The 16504-nt window shown below is 51.0% G+C and overlaps 1 protein-coding gene across 8 annotated transcripts in view; it reads left to right on the top strand.

Moving 5' to 3' along the window:
- LOC104068923 (ras association domain-containing protein 7) overlaps positions 1-16202 on the top strand; it is a 35021-nt gene extending 18819 nt beyond the window's left edge. For 2 of the 8 annotated variants that reach the window (XM_054068430.1, XM_054068429.1), the window contains exons 2-6: positions 10900-11053; positions 11282-12186; positions 13156-13324; positions 14007-14117; positions 14830-16202. In XM_054068430.1, the coding sequence (XP_053924405.1) occupies positions 10951-11053; positions 11282-12186; positions 13156-13324; positions 14007-14117; positions 14830-14861 (1320 nt within the window). In that variant the 5' untranslated portion in view covers positions 10900-10950 and the 3' untranslated portion in view covers positions 14862-16202. Of the gene's footprint in view, positions 1-3819; positions 4031-7118; positions 9138-10899; positions 11054-11281; positions 12187-13155; positions 13325-14006; positions 14118-14829 lie in introns of those variants that run through there. The other 6 variants (XM_054068426.1, XM_054068424.1, XM_054068425.1 and 3 more) reach the window with 5 other exon arrangements.
- Positions 16203-16504: the final 302 nt, after the last annotated feature.

Below are 16504 nucleotides of genomic sequence, written 5' to 3'. Positions count from 1 at the left end.
AGCTGGGGAGCATGGCTTGCCACACCTGCAGGCACCCAACCCCTTGGCATTGCACACTGTGGGTCCGGGAGGTCTCCTACGCTCTGATGTTTCCCAGCAAGCGGACGTCGGTTGCTCTAAAAGTAAAACTTGTTTGCAAAGAGTGCAAGAGAGACGTGGGAGTTGGTTCTACTCAGGGCTTTAAGGGGGGAACCTGAGCAGGAGTCTGACTATGAGATAATAAGATTAAGAACTAATCTGATTTATTCAGGGTTTTTTTCCCCCTTATACCTAAGAAAAGTGAGTTACCGCTGCACTTGGGCACTTAGTAGCTTGAGATACCTGTGGGCCCTAGTGAGCATGCTTGAGAGGTTGCCAGGCTTGACCAAACCTTTTGGCAGCAGGTGGTAGCTGGCCGAAGCAGTGCAGAGATAGCTGGTTTGAATCATCCCAGGGTGCTTCCTTCCCCGCCCTTTGAAATAAGACTTGACCAAAAAAGGTAGCACGGTGCAATTGCTGAAAATACAGGGATTTGCTGTGCCTGAGCAAATAGAGGAGTTTCTGTGCTGAAGTGCTTTGGGGACTGGATGTAAAATGTGGTGGGAGCTGATCTGTTTCAGCAACGTGTATGTGTTGTCCACCTCCACACTGGAGGTGTTTGTCGTGTTTGCCTTAAGCATTTCCACGTGCTGCAGAGAAATATTGCCAGAGTGCATCTGCTAGAGTCTCTGCTGGTTTGTCTCATCCATGTTTTTCAACATCTCTCAGCCCTGCCACTTTTGTGTATTCTGCTATGGGAAAAGCTTCCAGTGGTGGCTTGGTGACCCAAGCCTATGTTCTGTTGTGGACTTTTGGGGTAGTGCTTTGGGACCAAATCCAGATAAGATGTTATACCTCCTTGGACAGAAGGCTGTGATGTGCATGCCAGGGCTTCAAATCAGAGTATTTCCTTGAGTTGTGTGATGTTGGGTGCCATGGTGAGCTAGGAAGAAGTCCAAGTGCTGCTTGATGATGGGTTGCTCTGTGCCCAAGTTTAAACATAAGGGACTTTTTAAGTATTAGCTGTGTGTGTATGTGTTGTTTTTAAGAGTATCTTCTTAAGGGATGTTCCTTGATCTGTTCTAACTTGTCTATACAATTGTAAACTTGTGTAGTCGAATTAAGGCATAAGCATGTCTTCGTGGAAGGTTTTTCACAAAAACTTATTATTGTAAATGACTGCTAAAAATTTTATGTCCTTCCATTTTTCAGATGCCAAGCTCATAAGCTTCTAAAAGCAGCTGATTATCTGGCTTTTTGTGGGCTAGAGTCAGCATTTTCTTGAGGGCTGCAGTGCTTCCAGCTGCCCTGGGCTAGCTATCTATAATAACTCCTTGCTTCAAAAAAAGGAGAAAAAAAAAACTTGCAACACCTTTTACCTGAAGACATGGGTGGTCAGCCCTGAGCTGGGAACTTTGGGACAGGTCAGCACTGGCTGAATTTGGGAAGACTTCCCCTGCTGCTTCATTAACCCTGCTGCAGTGTTGGAATTATTGGAGCTCTTGGTCTTGGGGGCCACATGCTCAAACTCTCCGTGCAGACAGGAGAGCTGATCTGGTCGTTTGGGTATCTATGAGTGTCAGTGGTGTGCTTGACACCTAGCATTTGGGAGGACACCTATGTGTGGAGTAGGACGTGGAGGCTTTTGCTGGCATCGAAACCCCTTCACCCAGAAGTTCACCGCCTCCCAGGAAGGCATTTTCAGGGATTGGAGTTGGTCATGCAGCCATAATCTCTATCACTTGTTGAAGAACAGTGACTTGTGCTCCATGATGCATTTTACTTTTAGCCCCTTGCATTTTAGTGACAGATAAGGGATTGACTTGTCTCTCCAGGGATGTGCCTCCATTGTAGTGTTTTAAAGGGATTATTGTGTCTGAGTAGGTTCAGCGGAGATTGATAGCACCTTCGCCTAATGAATCACGTGCCAGGTAGTGTGAAACAGAGACTTCTAAAATACCCAAGTGCGTTATCAAATGTTTAAGTCTGGATTAATGCTGGGTTTCTTATTGATTTGACTTGGCATCTCTGTGTGTGAGAGAGAGAAAGAAATTATTTCAGCTCTTGGCAAATGGTCATTAAAGGCTTTTTTAATCCTACAAAGTTATAAGTAAAAATCTCTGGCAGCATGCACCTACATATTCATCAGTGCATCCTCTCCTCCAGAGAGCCATCAGCATGTCCTTGGTGTGTGGCCACTTTCTGAAGCTGGGTAGGAAACTGTGAGTTGTTCTAGAAATGGAAAGTAAAATTTGGAAGGCTTATTTCCAGTTTTGCATTTACTGATTTGTTAATTACCCTTTCCCTTAGGATGAGAATTTGAGTGGAAAGAGGATTGCTGATGACTGATGCCAGCTTTTCTGAAGGAGGCTGGAAGGCAGGTTAGGGGGAAGAATATTTATAGGTCATTTAGCTTTCTCATGTCCCTGTTGCTACTCAGAGGAGAAGTGCCCAGCCTGAAATTTCTTTTAATTCTATGGAAATGAAATCCTTGATAGCTTTGAGATGAGACAGGGAAAGCAGCGGGTCAGTGCCTGTCTCCGCTTGCCTTCTAGGTTACCAAGGTGCATATCCTCTGGGCTGGACGAGGTGAGCATAATGAGGAAGCTGCACTTTGAGGGTCGTTTCTGGCTTTTCTGGAGGCATTGGGAGAAAAAGCACATTGATTGGGTTTTTCTCATTTTGGTCTCGCTCTTAAGAGGGAAGATGGAAATTTGGAGAAGGTTGAAACACTTCTCCCATTTGGCTGGGAAGGAGAAAACAAGTACTTTGGGTACTTTAGAGTATTTCCATGGCTTGAGCAGGCTCTTGCATCTCCAGATTAGCAGCATTCCTCCTGTGTTCTGCATGATGAGAAATAGAAGCTATTTTCTGGCTTAGGGAACGGGTCGTGTAATAAAAGGGGAATTTCACAGACTACATAATGATTTCACTGATGACTGGTGTGGAAGGTGAACATAGCAGAGATGCTGGCAGATGCGTGCCAGGGTTGTGTTTGTGTGCAAATGCTCTGGCTTATTACCCGCAGAGCTTGGCTTTTAAGAGCTGGATTGTGAGTCCTCCCCTGAAGACAACAGGCATTTTGGTCCTGGCGCTGCACTGAGGCTTGCAGCTGGGCAGTGGTTGCAGGGGCAGTGGTGCATGGATAGCTGAAGAGCAAGTGCCAAATTATTATTTAATTAAAAACAATGGCCATAGTTTTAGGGGAGAACGGGGGCAGACTCAATCCTGAAAGGTTTTTGAGTCCAACCCTTAATCCTCAAGGCTTTAGGTCAGCCTAGAGCCCAAAGGTACCCAGACCCAGCCTTGACCCTCTGCTGGGAGCTAGGCACCTGAATATTTCCCCAGTCCTGGCCTCAGAGTCTGGGTGAGTTCAGTTGCAGAAGAAAAAGGGACTGTGACAATGCAAGAGCCTTTCCTCTTTGGCCTCTAATCTATGTGTTGCCAATTTTGCTTCCCTCCCTTGAGAAGAAACAATTTACTCTTAGCTGCTTTCATGACGTTGCTCTTAACTTACATGTCTGGTGTTGAATGTATGGTTACTTTAGCAGTGCTGCTAATGTTTCCCTTGCAAACCTTCATCTTTTCTGCTGACTTTACTAGCCAGCCTTGCCAGCTCTCCCCCCGCTGTGGATGGTAAGCATTAGTGCTGCAAGGGAGAAATGTGATGCATTAAGGTGAGGAAGATGATACTTCCCCTTCCAGGCTGAGACGAGGTAATGTGAGTGTGTGCAGTAGGTGGAGGGGATTTTTTGCTGTTTTTAATTTATAATGAACTTTTGTTTGGTTGCTCCTCTGCAGGGTGGACTGGCTAGTAAATATCCCTGAAATGTCATCTCTGCCCACAATCACTGGTGTTCAACGCTGCTTTTGACACTGGCTCACCATGACCACAAATCTTGGCTTATTTAAGAGGGGAAAATGGTTCCCCAGCTCCTTGCCAGTGATGTTTCTGAAACCTTCATGTGGGTGCCATGCTGTAGCAGACACAAAAGCTTGGGTGAGAGAAAAGGTGAGAGAAATCCCCAGAGGTGGAATGGGGATGGGGTGAGCTTCTTCCACATTGGCTGGGCTGTGAGCCTCCCTCCCCTAAATCCTCGCTGAAGGCCATCACCCCAAGGCCCATTCCGTATTGCAGCCCTGGGCAGGATTTGACACAATCTCTTCTTGCCCTGCTCAGCATTGGCCAGCCTTGCTGGTGCTCCCCAGGCGTCTTAGCATAGGTCTGTAATTTTGGAGAGGAAGTGGAGCAGAAAATCTCCACACCTCTATTTTACTCTTAATGGGGGGTTGCCGTCATGGTGCTTATGGCTCCCCTAAGTCTTTCTCTTTGGGCAGCTCCTGCAAGATCTTAATATGTGGGATGTGTTCCCCATGGGGTGCTGTGGGACTTCAATGGTGGTCTGTGGCTTCAGTCTCAAGTGATGCTTCAGCTCTTGAGCAATGCAGGTGCCACAGGACTTTGCTGGTCTTGGCTCTTTGAGCTCCTTTGGGTGCAAAAAGCCTTCGAAACATGGATGTAACTTCTGCAGATGCTGAGTGTACATAGACATCGTAAGGCCCCCCCCAGCAGGAGCCACTTGGTGTAAAAGTGTGACAGAGCCTTGGAGTGTATGTGGCCTGGGATCCATCTGCACACCTCTGGTAAAGCTGCATCTTCAGGGCAGTGTTTGCAGTGGTTACCCTATCCTGAGCCAAAGAAGGAGAGAAAAGTGGAGTCCACAAAACCCTTGTGTGGTTTTGAAATTACATAAGTCAGTAATTTGCTGATTTTTAGGGTTTGCTGTCAGGCATGCTGTGACAGAGCAAGAAGCTGACAGGGCATGATGGGTAGACCAAGGATGCAGGGACTATTGTGGCTACCCCTAAATAAGTTGCTCTGGTGTGAATTAGAGCCGTGTGCCTGATGCTTCCTTGCTTCTGGGTGCTTGTGGCCACCTTGCACAAGACATGATGGCTTGAATAGGCCTGGGGGGTGAGTGACGCTTGCATACACTCCCTGTGCTGGCGGAAGGATAAGGAGCTACCTCTCTGAGCTGTGACTGCTCTGGTAGGACTTGTTTGTCACATCTTGAGCTTGTTTAACTCCTGTCAGCTCTTTGTGCCAGGCTGAATTAACTCTTTTGCTGCCCAATGCTGCAGCCCTGCTCCTGTGTCCTGCCTGCAGCCTGGTGGCCCCCATGCTTCAGGAGGGGACAATGACCTCTTTAGCAGGTGGCCCTTTTGGCTGTTTTGCACAAGGCCAGGAGAAGGTGTCCCTTCAGGATCCTGGGCCCAGCATCCCCAGGATGAGTATGGCACTGTGAAAAGGTCCTGCACCATGTGGCTGCTGGCAGGACTTCACCTGGTGCTCCCTGCTGCAATGGCAATGACCATCAGTGGTCGTCAGAGTCTGCAGACGGCATGTTCAGAGCCATGGGTGATCATCTCCACCTAAAGTAGGACCTGCCAGCCCAGGAAGAGCCACCACATCAGCCTTGCCATGGCTGATCATCTCTGCCCAGCACTGGACCTGCCAGCAGTGTCAGCCCTTTGACACTGAATCAACCTTTGACTGCAGCATTTCCGTGCCTGGGACAGACATGACATGGGAAGCCCAGCAGAGTTTATTCTATCCCTGCAACACCCCAGCCCAGGGCAGATAAAGCCACTCCAAAAGAGGGACATGAATCAAGAGGACACTGTTGATGGGCTGGAGGGGAGCCTGAACCACGGCCTCTCCTGTCCAACCTGTTGCAAGATGAGTGCCTGCAGGAGGCTTCAGTTCCCCATTGATCTTCTCTATGTTGGGTCACGTCTCCACACTTCAGTAATGGGGAGGCTTCTGTCCCATTGGATGGTTTCAGCACAAAAGCAAGTACCATCTCTTCCCTTTGGTGCCCAGGAGCTGGTCCTGGTGCTTTGGGCAGGGAGAGACCTCAGGAAGCATTAAATAACTGCTGGATGTGTCACCACAGCAGGTGATCCAGTGATCCATGGCAGTGAGTCATGGCCAGCCTGCTGGTACTGCAGCATGCAGGATGGTAGCATAGGGCTATTCCTCCCCTCACTGCTTGCTGTTTACTTGTGTATTGTTGGGGTTTTTTTAACTTGTGTGTCTGCATGCAGCTCAGACAAGTACCCCACTCTCATCGTGCAGGAGAAGAGTGACAGGGTCAAGTTCAAAGCAGGAATAAAATGACCACGAGTATGCCGCTTCTCAGAGTGTGAGCCTCTGGTCTCCGTGGACACCTTGGTCTTCTTTGCATAGTGGACTCATCTCAAGTACAAATGCATCTTTATTAATTATGAGTCTTTATAACCCTACCCTAGCCTAAATCCTGACCCAAAAGGCTGGTGTTCTGGCTTTTTGCAGTTTTAATTAGGCTTGCTGGGAAGCTCTCCCTGTGCTGCTGCTCTCCTGCCTGCCCAGCCGTGTACCCAGCTCTCTGCCAAGAGGTAGACTTAGGAGGTGGAGGCAAGCAAATCCCTGAAAGGGGTGAAACCTTATCATTGGCAGGATGTGTGGCTCAGAACCTTCACGCTGGTCCCAGACTGTGCCTGTTAAGTGCTCTGGCACAGGTGTTTGGGTTGCAGCTGAGAGCCATTTGGGATATTTTGGGGTTTGGTTTGCAGCTGGCCTTGCTGTTGGGTGCAAAATTGTTTTTTTTCCCTAACCAGTTTTTTTTTTTTTCTTGTGTGTGGCAAAAGGCAAGAGAAAGGCACTTACAAAGTGTTTGCGGTCTTTGGCTGGAAGATGCTGTCTCAGTTCCTGTGGAAGACAATGATGGGGTCCCTGCAAATTGGTGGCAGTCCTTATTTCTGTAAGGAGGGTGACTGGCTGGTTTTCTTGGCTGGCCATGTATTCTTTCAGGTACAGGGCGATTGCTGAACTCTTCCAAGTCCTGGCAGCAATCAGGATGGTGGTTTGCAGGAGCTATGCAAAACATGTAACCGCCTCATGTGCAGAAGTGTCCCTTCATCTCCATTTCCTTCTCCCTGGCAGCTTCAGGAAGGCTGGGAGACAGCAGCACCAGGAAACAAAATATAGCTGCAAAATCTGAGATTGTTAATATATATAATTTTTTTAATTTTTTTTTTTTTTTTTAGTGTAGCAGCAGCATTTGAAATTCCAATTCCCAGTTAGAAAATTCGTTGAAGTCATGGTGTGAGTCATCCCTACCCTCAATTTTAGGACCCATTGCATGAGGAAGGGAGCAGAAAATTAGTCAAATCTGCTTCCAATAAAAATTATTTAGAAATCCATAGCGGGGAAATAAGAATGAAATAAGAGTGGCTTTTGGGAGTGGCCATCACATATCCGAGTGCCTGCAGCCACTTGCTCACTTCCTTGTGCTGTTTTCAGGGTGCTGGCAGGGCCTGGCAGCTGCCTGCACTTCTGGTTCATGATCAAAGTGACCTACTAGGGCAAATACAAACCAGCAGCTGGAAACTGGCCTCCAGCCCAGAAGCGCTTCTTCCCCGAGAAAAGTGACTCTCACCCAGAAAAAGCCCTTTTTACTACCTGGTGGCATAATGGAGTCACCTACTAATTAAAGAAGGGTGTTGCAATGAAGCTGGGGAGAGCAGCAATGTGTTTGCAAGTGGAGCAATGAGACTGCCTCGCACCTGTTAATGTTTTTAAGTGTGATGCCAAAGAGCTGGGAGAGGGCACAACAGGGCTGCAGCGGAGCTGATGCTGCGGGTAAGGTACAGGTTTTAGGATTTATCGCCTGGTGGCTTTTAGGTTGTTTGGGTGGTTTTTTTCTGAACCAATGTGATGCTGGCACAGTAGTATACTGGGGACGAGACGCTGCATGCAGGTTGTGGTATCCTCCCCTAAGCAGACATTGCGGGGAGCAAAGAGCATCACTAGTCATAGAATCACTAGGTTGGAAAGGACCCACTGGATCATCGAGTCCAACCAGTCCTAACAATCCCTAAACCATGCCCCTCAGCACCTCGTCCACCTGTCCCTTAAACACCTCCAGGGAAGGTGACTCAACCACCTCCCTGGGCAGCTTCTGCCAGTGCCCAATGACCCTTTCTGTGAAAAATCTTTTCCTGATACCCAGTCTGAACTTCCCCTGAGGCAGCTTAAGGCCATGCCCCCTTGTCCTGTCCCCTGTCACTTGGCAGAAAAGGCCAGCTCCCTCCTCTCCACAACCTCCTTTCAGGTAGTTGTAGAGAGCACTAAGGTCTCCCCTCAGCCTCCTCTTCTCCAGGCTAAACAACCCCAGCTCTCTCGGCCACTCCTCCTAAGACTTGTTCTCCAGCCCCCTCACCAGCTTCATTGCTCTTCTCTGGACACACTCCAGAGCCTCAACATCCTTCTTGTGGTGAGGGACCCAGAACTGAACACAGTATTCGAGGTGCGGTCTCACCAGTACCGAGTACAGGGGCAGAATACCTCCCTGGACCTGCTGGTCATGCCATTTCTGATACAAGCCAAGATGCCATTGGCCTTCTTGGCTACCTGGGCACACTGCTGGCTCGTGTTCAGTCGGCTGTCAACCAACAGCCCCAGGTCCTTCTCCTCCAGGCAGCTTTCCCAGTCCTCCCAGATGAGGATGAGCTGCTTGCATACTGTCAGCTCCTCCATCAGCCCAGAGCTTTAGGGAAAGAGAGGCAGCCCTGGTAAAGGGGCAAGGAGGGCAGGTAGAGGAGGGAGCAGCCCCTAGCCCTGTTTACCACTCCCATGCAAGGAAGCAGATAACATCCCGTACTGGGCAGCACACTTGGGTATGCAGCCCCCAAAAACCCCACAGGTTACAACAAGCAGTTGGTTAAGGGACACCTCCTGTATTTGCAACAATTTAAGGAAATAATGAAAATGACTGGATTTTGGGGTGCTGGGGGATGCAGCACGGAGCAATGCAAAGGGGAGCAATGCACCAACTGCTTTTTGGAGGAGGGTCCCCCATATTGGGTGAAAAGCTGCCTGCTGCTGCTTCCACCTCTCTGGCAGTGGTGTGCTGTGTGCTGGCTGCTGGTAAATGATTGCCAGGGTGGCCAGCCAAGGTGGGGCCAGAGGTTGGTGCTGAGTTTGAACCCAGACAGGTGCTTAGGACTGGGGTGCCGGCAACCATCCTGCTCCCACACCCAACAGGGTTTGGCAGTCACTGTATTTTTTAGGCAAGGTGAGTCTGTGCGACACAATTCAAACGGTTGGGTTATTTTTTTTCTTATTTATTTTTAAGCTCCTGGCCTCCCCATGGGGTCCAGGAGGGGGAAGCTGTGTTTGGTACTAGCCAGGTCTCTGGCCAAGGTGGAGGCAGTGCTCTCTGAGAGGTATTGCCACCCCACATTGGGCTTTAGGGTGGTAGGGCGGAGGAAACACGGTGGCTTCGCATGAGCTCCGTGGTGCCACAGTGGCGCCTGGACTTCGCTCCATGCCAGGATCTGGTTGCAGCCTTGAATGTATGAGGTGGGGGGAGCAGTGCCAAAACCCAGCTTTGAAAGGAAGCTGGATTAAACCTTGCAAATTAGTGGGTTTGGTCTCACCTAGGGGTCAGCAGAGCCCAAGGTGCCCTGCACCCCCTCCGGTTTTCCCCAGCTACCCAGCCAAAGCAAACATGAGCTCAGTGCTGAGGTATTTGCAGCAGCGGCTCTCTGCCCACGTTTCAGGGTGGACTGGGGTGGCACCAACAGGACACGACACCCACAGGGAACAGCCTCACCAAGCTATATCAGGTTTCTCCTTGCCTTTCTCACGCTGCGGCAAGAATCCCTCTTTGCTGGACGCAGGACCCTTTGGGCCCTCCCTTTGATTACTCAAGCAGGCAACAAAAAATAAGGAAAAAGTGGTGTTGGACCAGAGGTCAAGCTTTCTTGCAGTACAGCTGCAAGCATCACAGAGCTGCAGCTTGAGGGATGGAGAGACTGACCAGCTGGGTTAGGTTGGGAAAGCGGTTTGAGACCCACTGGACAGAGGGCCTGGAAATCTCCTGTATATGTTTGTCTGTCTGGGGCTTTCAGACAAGTCTGATGCTAGAATAAAATGTGTTATACAGGAAAAAAAAGATACATCTCTGTTTGCACAGTGTTTGGAAACACTGGAAGCTCAAACATTTGTGTTCTTTACAGCTTGTGCTTATTTGTTTTTTCTTTTTGTCTTTAAAGATTGTTGCAGTTCTTGGGCTGCTGGAAGAGGCAGGAGGCCGATGGGTGTTATTTTAATGCAGAAGTAACTGCCGGGCAGGAGTCAGGCTGTGCTCTGGTGTTGGGCAGAGAATCCTCCAGGAGCCCAGGTTTCACCATGGGCATTCTTGCCTGGCTGCCCCTCCCAAACTTACCTTTGGTCATGTTTTTTGCAGAAGATGGCTTTATTTTCATTTCTTAATCTCTCTCTGATTAATTGACATGGAAGTAAATAGATTTAAATGGGCATTATCTACACCTTCCCTCAATACCCTATTGAGAAGGTGGACAGCTGGCAATTTTTCTGCCTTTTCCAATATTGTTTGAAAAATCCCATGGTGCCACGCTGCCAAATTGTCAGAGGAATTGCAGTGGAAGTCCATGAAACCCATTAAAAGTATGCACTCACTGCGGAAATTACCTGGGTATCTTCTTCTGGGCACTATGCAGTCACACAAACCTCATCATTTCTCACCATGGGAAGATTCGGACCCACTATCCAACATGAGATGATAAAAAAAAAGTTGTTGGTTTAGGGTTTTTTTTGGCAGATGAACATCAGTATTTCAGTAATATCAACAGAAATGCAGTCCTTGTGCAAGGAGAGCTGCAGAGATGGAGGGCAGCAGTGAGCAACTGCTTGGTCTAAGATGCACCTTTTGTGATGGTGTTGTTAAAGATGATTCAATGACACTGCTCTTAGTGTCTTGGATTCCTCATTAACGGCTTGGGATGGAAACCTGGTTTCTCATCTCCCTGCAGGCAGCTTCTCCTGCGATGACCCCACACGCCTGAGGCCCAGCAGCCGTGGGGATGGAGCTGAAGGTCTGGGTAGATGGGATCCAGAGGGTCGTCTGTGGTGTCTCGGAGCAAACCACCTGCCAAGAAGTGGTCATCGCCTTGGCACGGGCCATTGGTGAGCCATCTCCATCTGCTGGGGGGATGCCCCTTTGCGGGTGAAGGCATCTGCTGAGGGGATACTCCTGTCTGAAGGTGTTTCGTGGGGAGAAGAGGCCTTAGGTCGGTGGGGGTCCTGCTCTGGGTTGATGGGGATGTTGCAAGCTGCTGCCCATGGAGCAGCAGCTTTGGTACACCACTGCTGGCCGTGGCTTTCCCCATCTGAGCTGCTCACCTCCTTCTGCAGGTCAGACAGGCCGCTATGTGCTGGTGCAGAAGCTGCGGGAGAAGGAGCGGCAACTACTGCCACTGGAGTGCCCCTTGGAGTCACTGGCCAAGTGCGGGCAGTATGCTAATGATGTGCAATTTGTCCTGCGGCGAACGGGTCCCAGTGTGGCAGAACGGCCCTCCTCGGAGGGCGCTCCCCAAGCCCCCGAGAGGACGTTCATCCGGGCCAGCCTGCCCATCAAGCCCAGGCCTGCTGGTACAGATGCACCTCGTTCCCGGGAGCCGAAAAAATCCATGACCTTCAACTTGGGTTCTACAGGCTCCAGCAATGTGTTTGCCATGAGCCGCTGGAGGCATCAAGTACGAGAAGGAATGGACTTGGAGAGTGGTGGCCTTGTTCAGCCTTCCAAGGAGGAACTGTTTAGGAGGGTGCTGCAGCAGCAAGAGCAGCTGCTTTCCTTGGAGGCCCACAGGGACACCCTGGAGACAGACCTACGGCTCTGGGAGTGCAGCCGGCTCACTGGCCAGGAGGATGAGATCCTCTATCTGGAGCACATGGTACGGAGGAATGAGGCAGAGCTGGGTGAGGAGGAATTTTGGCAGAGTGAGCTCCGGCTGGAGAAGGAGTGTGAGCGGGAGCGGCAGGAGCGGCTTAGGAGCCTACGGGCCAGCCTGGAGGAGTACACCCAGAGGATCTATGAGCTGAGTGCTCAAACTGAAGCCTTGCAGGATGAAATCCAGTGGGAGATGGCTGAGAGGGCCAAGAGGGGGAAGGACACCCCTGTGCCCAGCCCCACAGAACTGGAGGACGTGGCTGCCAAGATGAAAAGGGACTTGGAGGCCAAGGTAAAGCAAGGCACCCAGCTGGAGAGCAACCTGGCCAGTGTGGAGAAGGCCCTGGAGGAAGCTGAAAGGAACCTGCAGGTAGGTAGGACTGGGCTGAGCAGCCCGATTGGGGTGATGGGACGATGTGGAGGGAATGGGACCAGGCTTCCAGCACCATGGGGGCCGATGGGTTGAGCGGGGTTGGTCCTCCCCATCTGGCCGCTGAGCATGGGGCTGGGTGCACCGAGACAGCTCAGTGGCAGTGACTGCTGTTGAAGGGGACATCACTGCGCTTACCCAACCAGTGCAGGGTCCCACACCCATCATTCTCTGCAAGCTGCATCTGGGCTGGAACTTCCACTGGATGGTGCATGGAAAACACAGCATCATCCTGCTCCAGCACAGAGGATGGTGCTGGAGCAAAAGGCCTGTGTATGGGGTTGGTGGCCTTGGCACAAGAGTCTGCATTATATTAGGTAAAGGATTCACGGAGAGGGGTAGCATAGGTCTCCAGAGTGCCTGTGCCTTTTGACCATGCAAGCTGTGCTCAGGTTCACTGTGGAAGTCTGTGCAGTGTGGAGATGTCAGCTGTGGGGCTGAGCCATGATGCCCCCCAGCTCACCCATCCTGGTCCTCTTCCCCAAGAAGGTCCAGATACTGCGTGACAACCCCCCTCTGCCCAGCAGCTCCCCTTTGGTGGAGCAAAAGGGAGAAGCTTTTGCTCAGCTAGGTGGTGGTAGCTGCCCTTCCTCAGGGCTTGCCACGCTTCCAGCATCTTGTCTTCAACGTCTCGCTTGCGTCTAGCGTCTCCCAGCTCTGCAGCAGGCACTGTTTGATGGCTGCTCGCACCCTCTTGTGGAGACGCCGCAGAGCAGGGCTGTTCCCAAAGCACCACCTTCCTCACCCTCATCGCCCGGGCACCCGGCTTGCCGCCTCCCTCGGAGAACGGCCAAACCGCGGTACCCCCGGCCCTGGTAGAGTGAGCCCCAGCCAGGGGTGCTGGCCGCTCTGGGGCACACAGCGGACATGCGGTTCAACCTGCCCTCGCCCTCGGTGTGTGTTTTGCAGGCCCAGACCCGAGAACTGGAAGAGTTAAATAAGGAGCTGAGGCAGTGTAATTTGCAGCAGTTTATTCAGCAGACGGGGGCCACGGTGACCGTCCTGCAGGCCAGGTCCGAGGAGGATGCCCAGCCGGAGCCGAGCCCGCGCGAGCTGCCAGCCTGCCGGAGAAACGGAGGTCAGCATGCTACCGCCGGCTCGGCCGTGGGGGCTGCTCCGTGGGATCCCTGCCAGCTCCCTGCCTCCCCCTCCAAGGGCGTCAGCACCTCCTCCAACGCGAGTGGCCCCACAGTGGCCAGTTCAGCCCTGCGCGCTGAGGTTATGCAGCAGGGATGGAGTTTCAGTGCCGGCATGGCAGTCGCTCACTGCCCCAGGTGGCTCTGAGGTTTACCAGCCCCTGGGCTCCTTCTTGCTCCTCATTGAAGCCTCAGGGCTGCTCGTAGCCATGCTCAGGGGTCGGATTTCGCGTTGCTGCTTTTGGGGGCGGGGCGGCCGCAGGGAGCTTTCCTTCACAGCATTGCTGCATGCCACCACCATGGTGGTGGCACAATGCAGGTGGCTGAGGGCCAGGGTCAGCCCCTAGGGGCTGTGGGCTGGTGGGGATGGCTCTGGCTACCAGTGACCTCTTTGTGCTTGGTGAGAGAAGGGTAGGCATGGTGCTCAGAGCCACGTCCGTATTCTCGCAGGGACATGAGGAGGTGATGGGGGGCTTTCATGGCAGGGAGTGGGGGGGAAAAAAAGGGACCTGGTCATTTCTGCTCTGGAGCACACGGAGAGGGTGAGGTAGCTGCTCTGTGACACTGCTGCAGCTGTGCCCACACAAGACCCGCCTGAGCCAGGCATGTTTCCCTATCCCACAGGTTTTCCTCCCACCGCCGACACCGAATCACCTCCCTGGGCCAGCACCAAGCAGCTCCTCAGCCATCCCAGGACCCTGCCGGAGCCCCTGGTGTCCAGCCTGAATCCTGAGGGTGCGTACATGCTGGCAGGACTGCAGGAGCATGAGCCGGCCTGGGGAGGATGCACAGGAAGGAGAGAGAGCCTTTTGCTGTCCAAAACGGACTGCAGAGAGCGAGCATGTGCTAGGAGCAGGAGGCCAGGGCTATTTATAGATACCATTAGGAAGAGCAAAGCTTACAGCCCAGCAGCCTCTGCTGCCAGGGGCTTGCACACTGGCAGTCTGGCTGTCTGCCTTGCTGGGAGCTGCAGAGGATGCTCCTCATCCCCTCCTCTGCTACCTTGCATTCCCCAGGGCTAAGAACTTGCTAGGGCTAAGACAGGATTTGGCTCCCGTCTTTTACAGGAGTCGCTTTTGCTCCATCTTGAGGATCAGTTTGCCCCAATACCCTTTCCACCTTCTGCAACCCTTTTTCCACCTTGCAGCATTTATCCATGTGCAGCATGTACAAGCTGTGATGGCCCTGTCCACTGTGGCAATGCTGCCTGCATCCTGGCATCCCATTCCCATCCACACCACCGTCTCCTCAGCAAAACCCTCCTGCCATCCTCTTGACGGCCTGAAACACCCATCCCCATCTCACCAGATGCTACAGCATCTGCAAATCTATCTCCCAGTCCAGGCTTTGTGTTCATGTACATCCTGTTCTCCATTCCCCTTTACTTTTTGCAAGTGCTTGCCCACCATGACGGGGTTGCTCAAGTTGTTTTTGTCTTATCTTGCAGTCATATCAACCAGGCAGAGCATCTGGAGGTAGAAGGGCCCAGCCAGCTGAGGATCAATTGCCTTGCAAGTGTAACTGTATAAATAAACCATTATATATATATACTTTATTTTTACTGCTTTATATCGTGAATGGACGTGGATGGCCAGACAGAGTATTTTTACGGACTATAAAATAAAACCAGAGACAGACAACACAAAGCAACCCTCTTGCCCTGCGGATGGCAGTGACACCCTTCTGTTTTTTGAAGCGTGTTCTATATTTGACAAAAACCAGCAGCACTCCCATTCCACGTAGCCTCCTCAGAAGATCGATCATGCATTCGGAAAAGTCCTTGCTTCTTTGACTAGGGGAGTGAAGCTGTGGTAGAGACTGGCTTGGAGGCTCGCCTGGATGGAGCAAGTTAACAGATTTTACAGCATCTCGTTGCAGCCAGCAAGGCCATAACAAACAGCCTCTTCACGGGCTGCAATGGAGGCACAAGAGCAGCTTTAAGACAAATTGCTGCTCCTCCTGTTTTTTTGTAAGAAGCTTGCAGTAGAAACCCCTTTCTGCAGTGCCACGGATCAGGCTTCAAGGGAGCAAGGAACGCAGTGGGGACTTGTTTTTCTTAAATCCACATCATTTTTCAACTTGGTTTTTAAAATGAAAAAATTGCAGAATGAGCCCTTTCCTGGTGGTGGGATGGGTGAGGAGCAGGACCGAAACACTCTTGGTGACATTTCACTGATTGTTTTTATTCGATGGCCAGTAGTTACTCTCGGTTTTTGTACATCTGTTCCAGTGGGTCACCTTGTATTTTAATTGTGAAACCAAAGCAATTTGAATAGAGGATTGGTTTCTCCAGAGGTCCCCATGCCTGTTTTCAATGCATCAGATGCAAAAAATGTGACCTGGGCACAGTATTTGCAATAAAACTCCACTTTCCCCATACAAATGTAATTCTGTGTGCCACAGTTTCAATTTTCAATAAATCTTTGGGAAAGTATTTGAGCAAAGTGGGTGTGAGCATGCTGCTGGGGCCCAGGATAAGCAGTCCCTGTCAGCTCCTGGTCCAGTGCCCAACAGGCACATCTGAGTGGTTTGCACACCTCATTGCCACCTCTGCTTTTTTGCATTTTTGTTTTTGGTTTTTTTTTTAAATCGCAAAGTGCTTCACAACCAGCAGTTGAAGCTTGTCTCCAGTGAGAGGGTGGCCATCTCTGGGATGAAACGTGGCAGCATTTTAATAATGCACAGCAGCAGCTCAGAGCATTTTAGGACAGGAGGAGAAAGGGATGGCGCTCAGCTGCAGATAGGAACAGGAGGATAAGGGGGAAACCATCCATTTGCCAACAAGCCATTCCACCTGCACCTGGATAACTACAAGTGAGAAAATCAGCTCTTGCTCTCTGTCAGCATCTCCCCTGAGGCTATGCTGGGCTTTAGTTCCTGGTTACACGCCCCACTCAAAGCTGATTTTTGAGGTTCCACTGCAGCTCAGCAGCTTGCTTGGTCAAGTGATATTAAATGTTTGCTTCACTGGGAGAGCACAGGTGCAGCTGCCTCTCCAGTTACAACTGGGGAGAGCTGCTGCAGTGGGGAGATGCAATTTCAGAGTTGTCTTTTTTTGACTCAGTTATTCTTTTTTGTTATCTGTGAGGTTTTGGTGCTCCCCCCTGCCACCTCCTTAAATT

This window comes from Cuculus canorus, chromosome 5 (assembly GCF_017976375.1).
Source record: "Cuculus canorus isolate bCucCan1 chromosome 5, bCucCan1.pri, whole genome shotgun sequence".
NCBI lineage: Eukaryota > Metazoa > Chordata > Aves > Cuculiformes > Cuculidae > Cuculus > Cuculus canorus.
The sequence above is the reverse complement of the archived record's forward strand: the minus strand, read 5'-3'. Positions and strand labels throughout refer to the sequence as shown.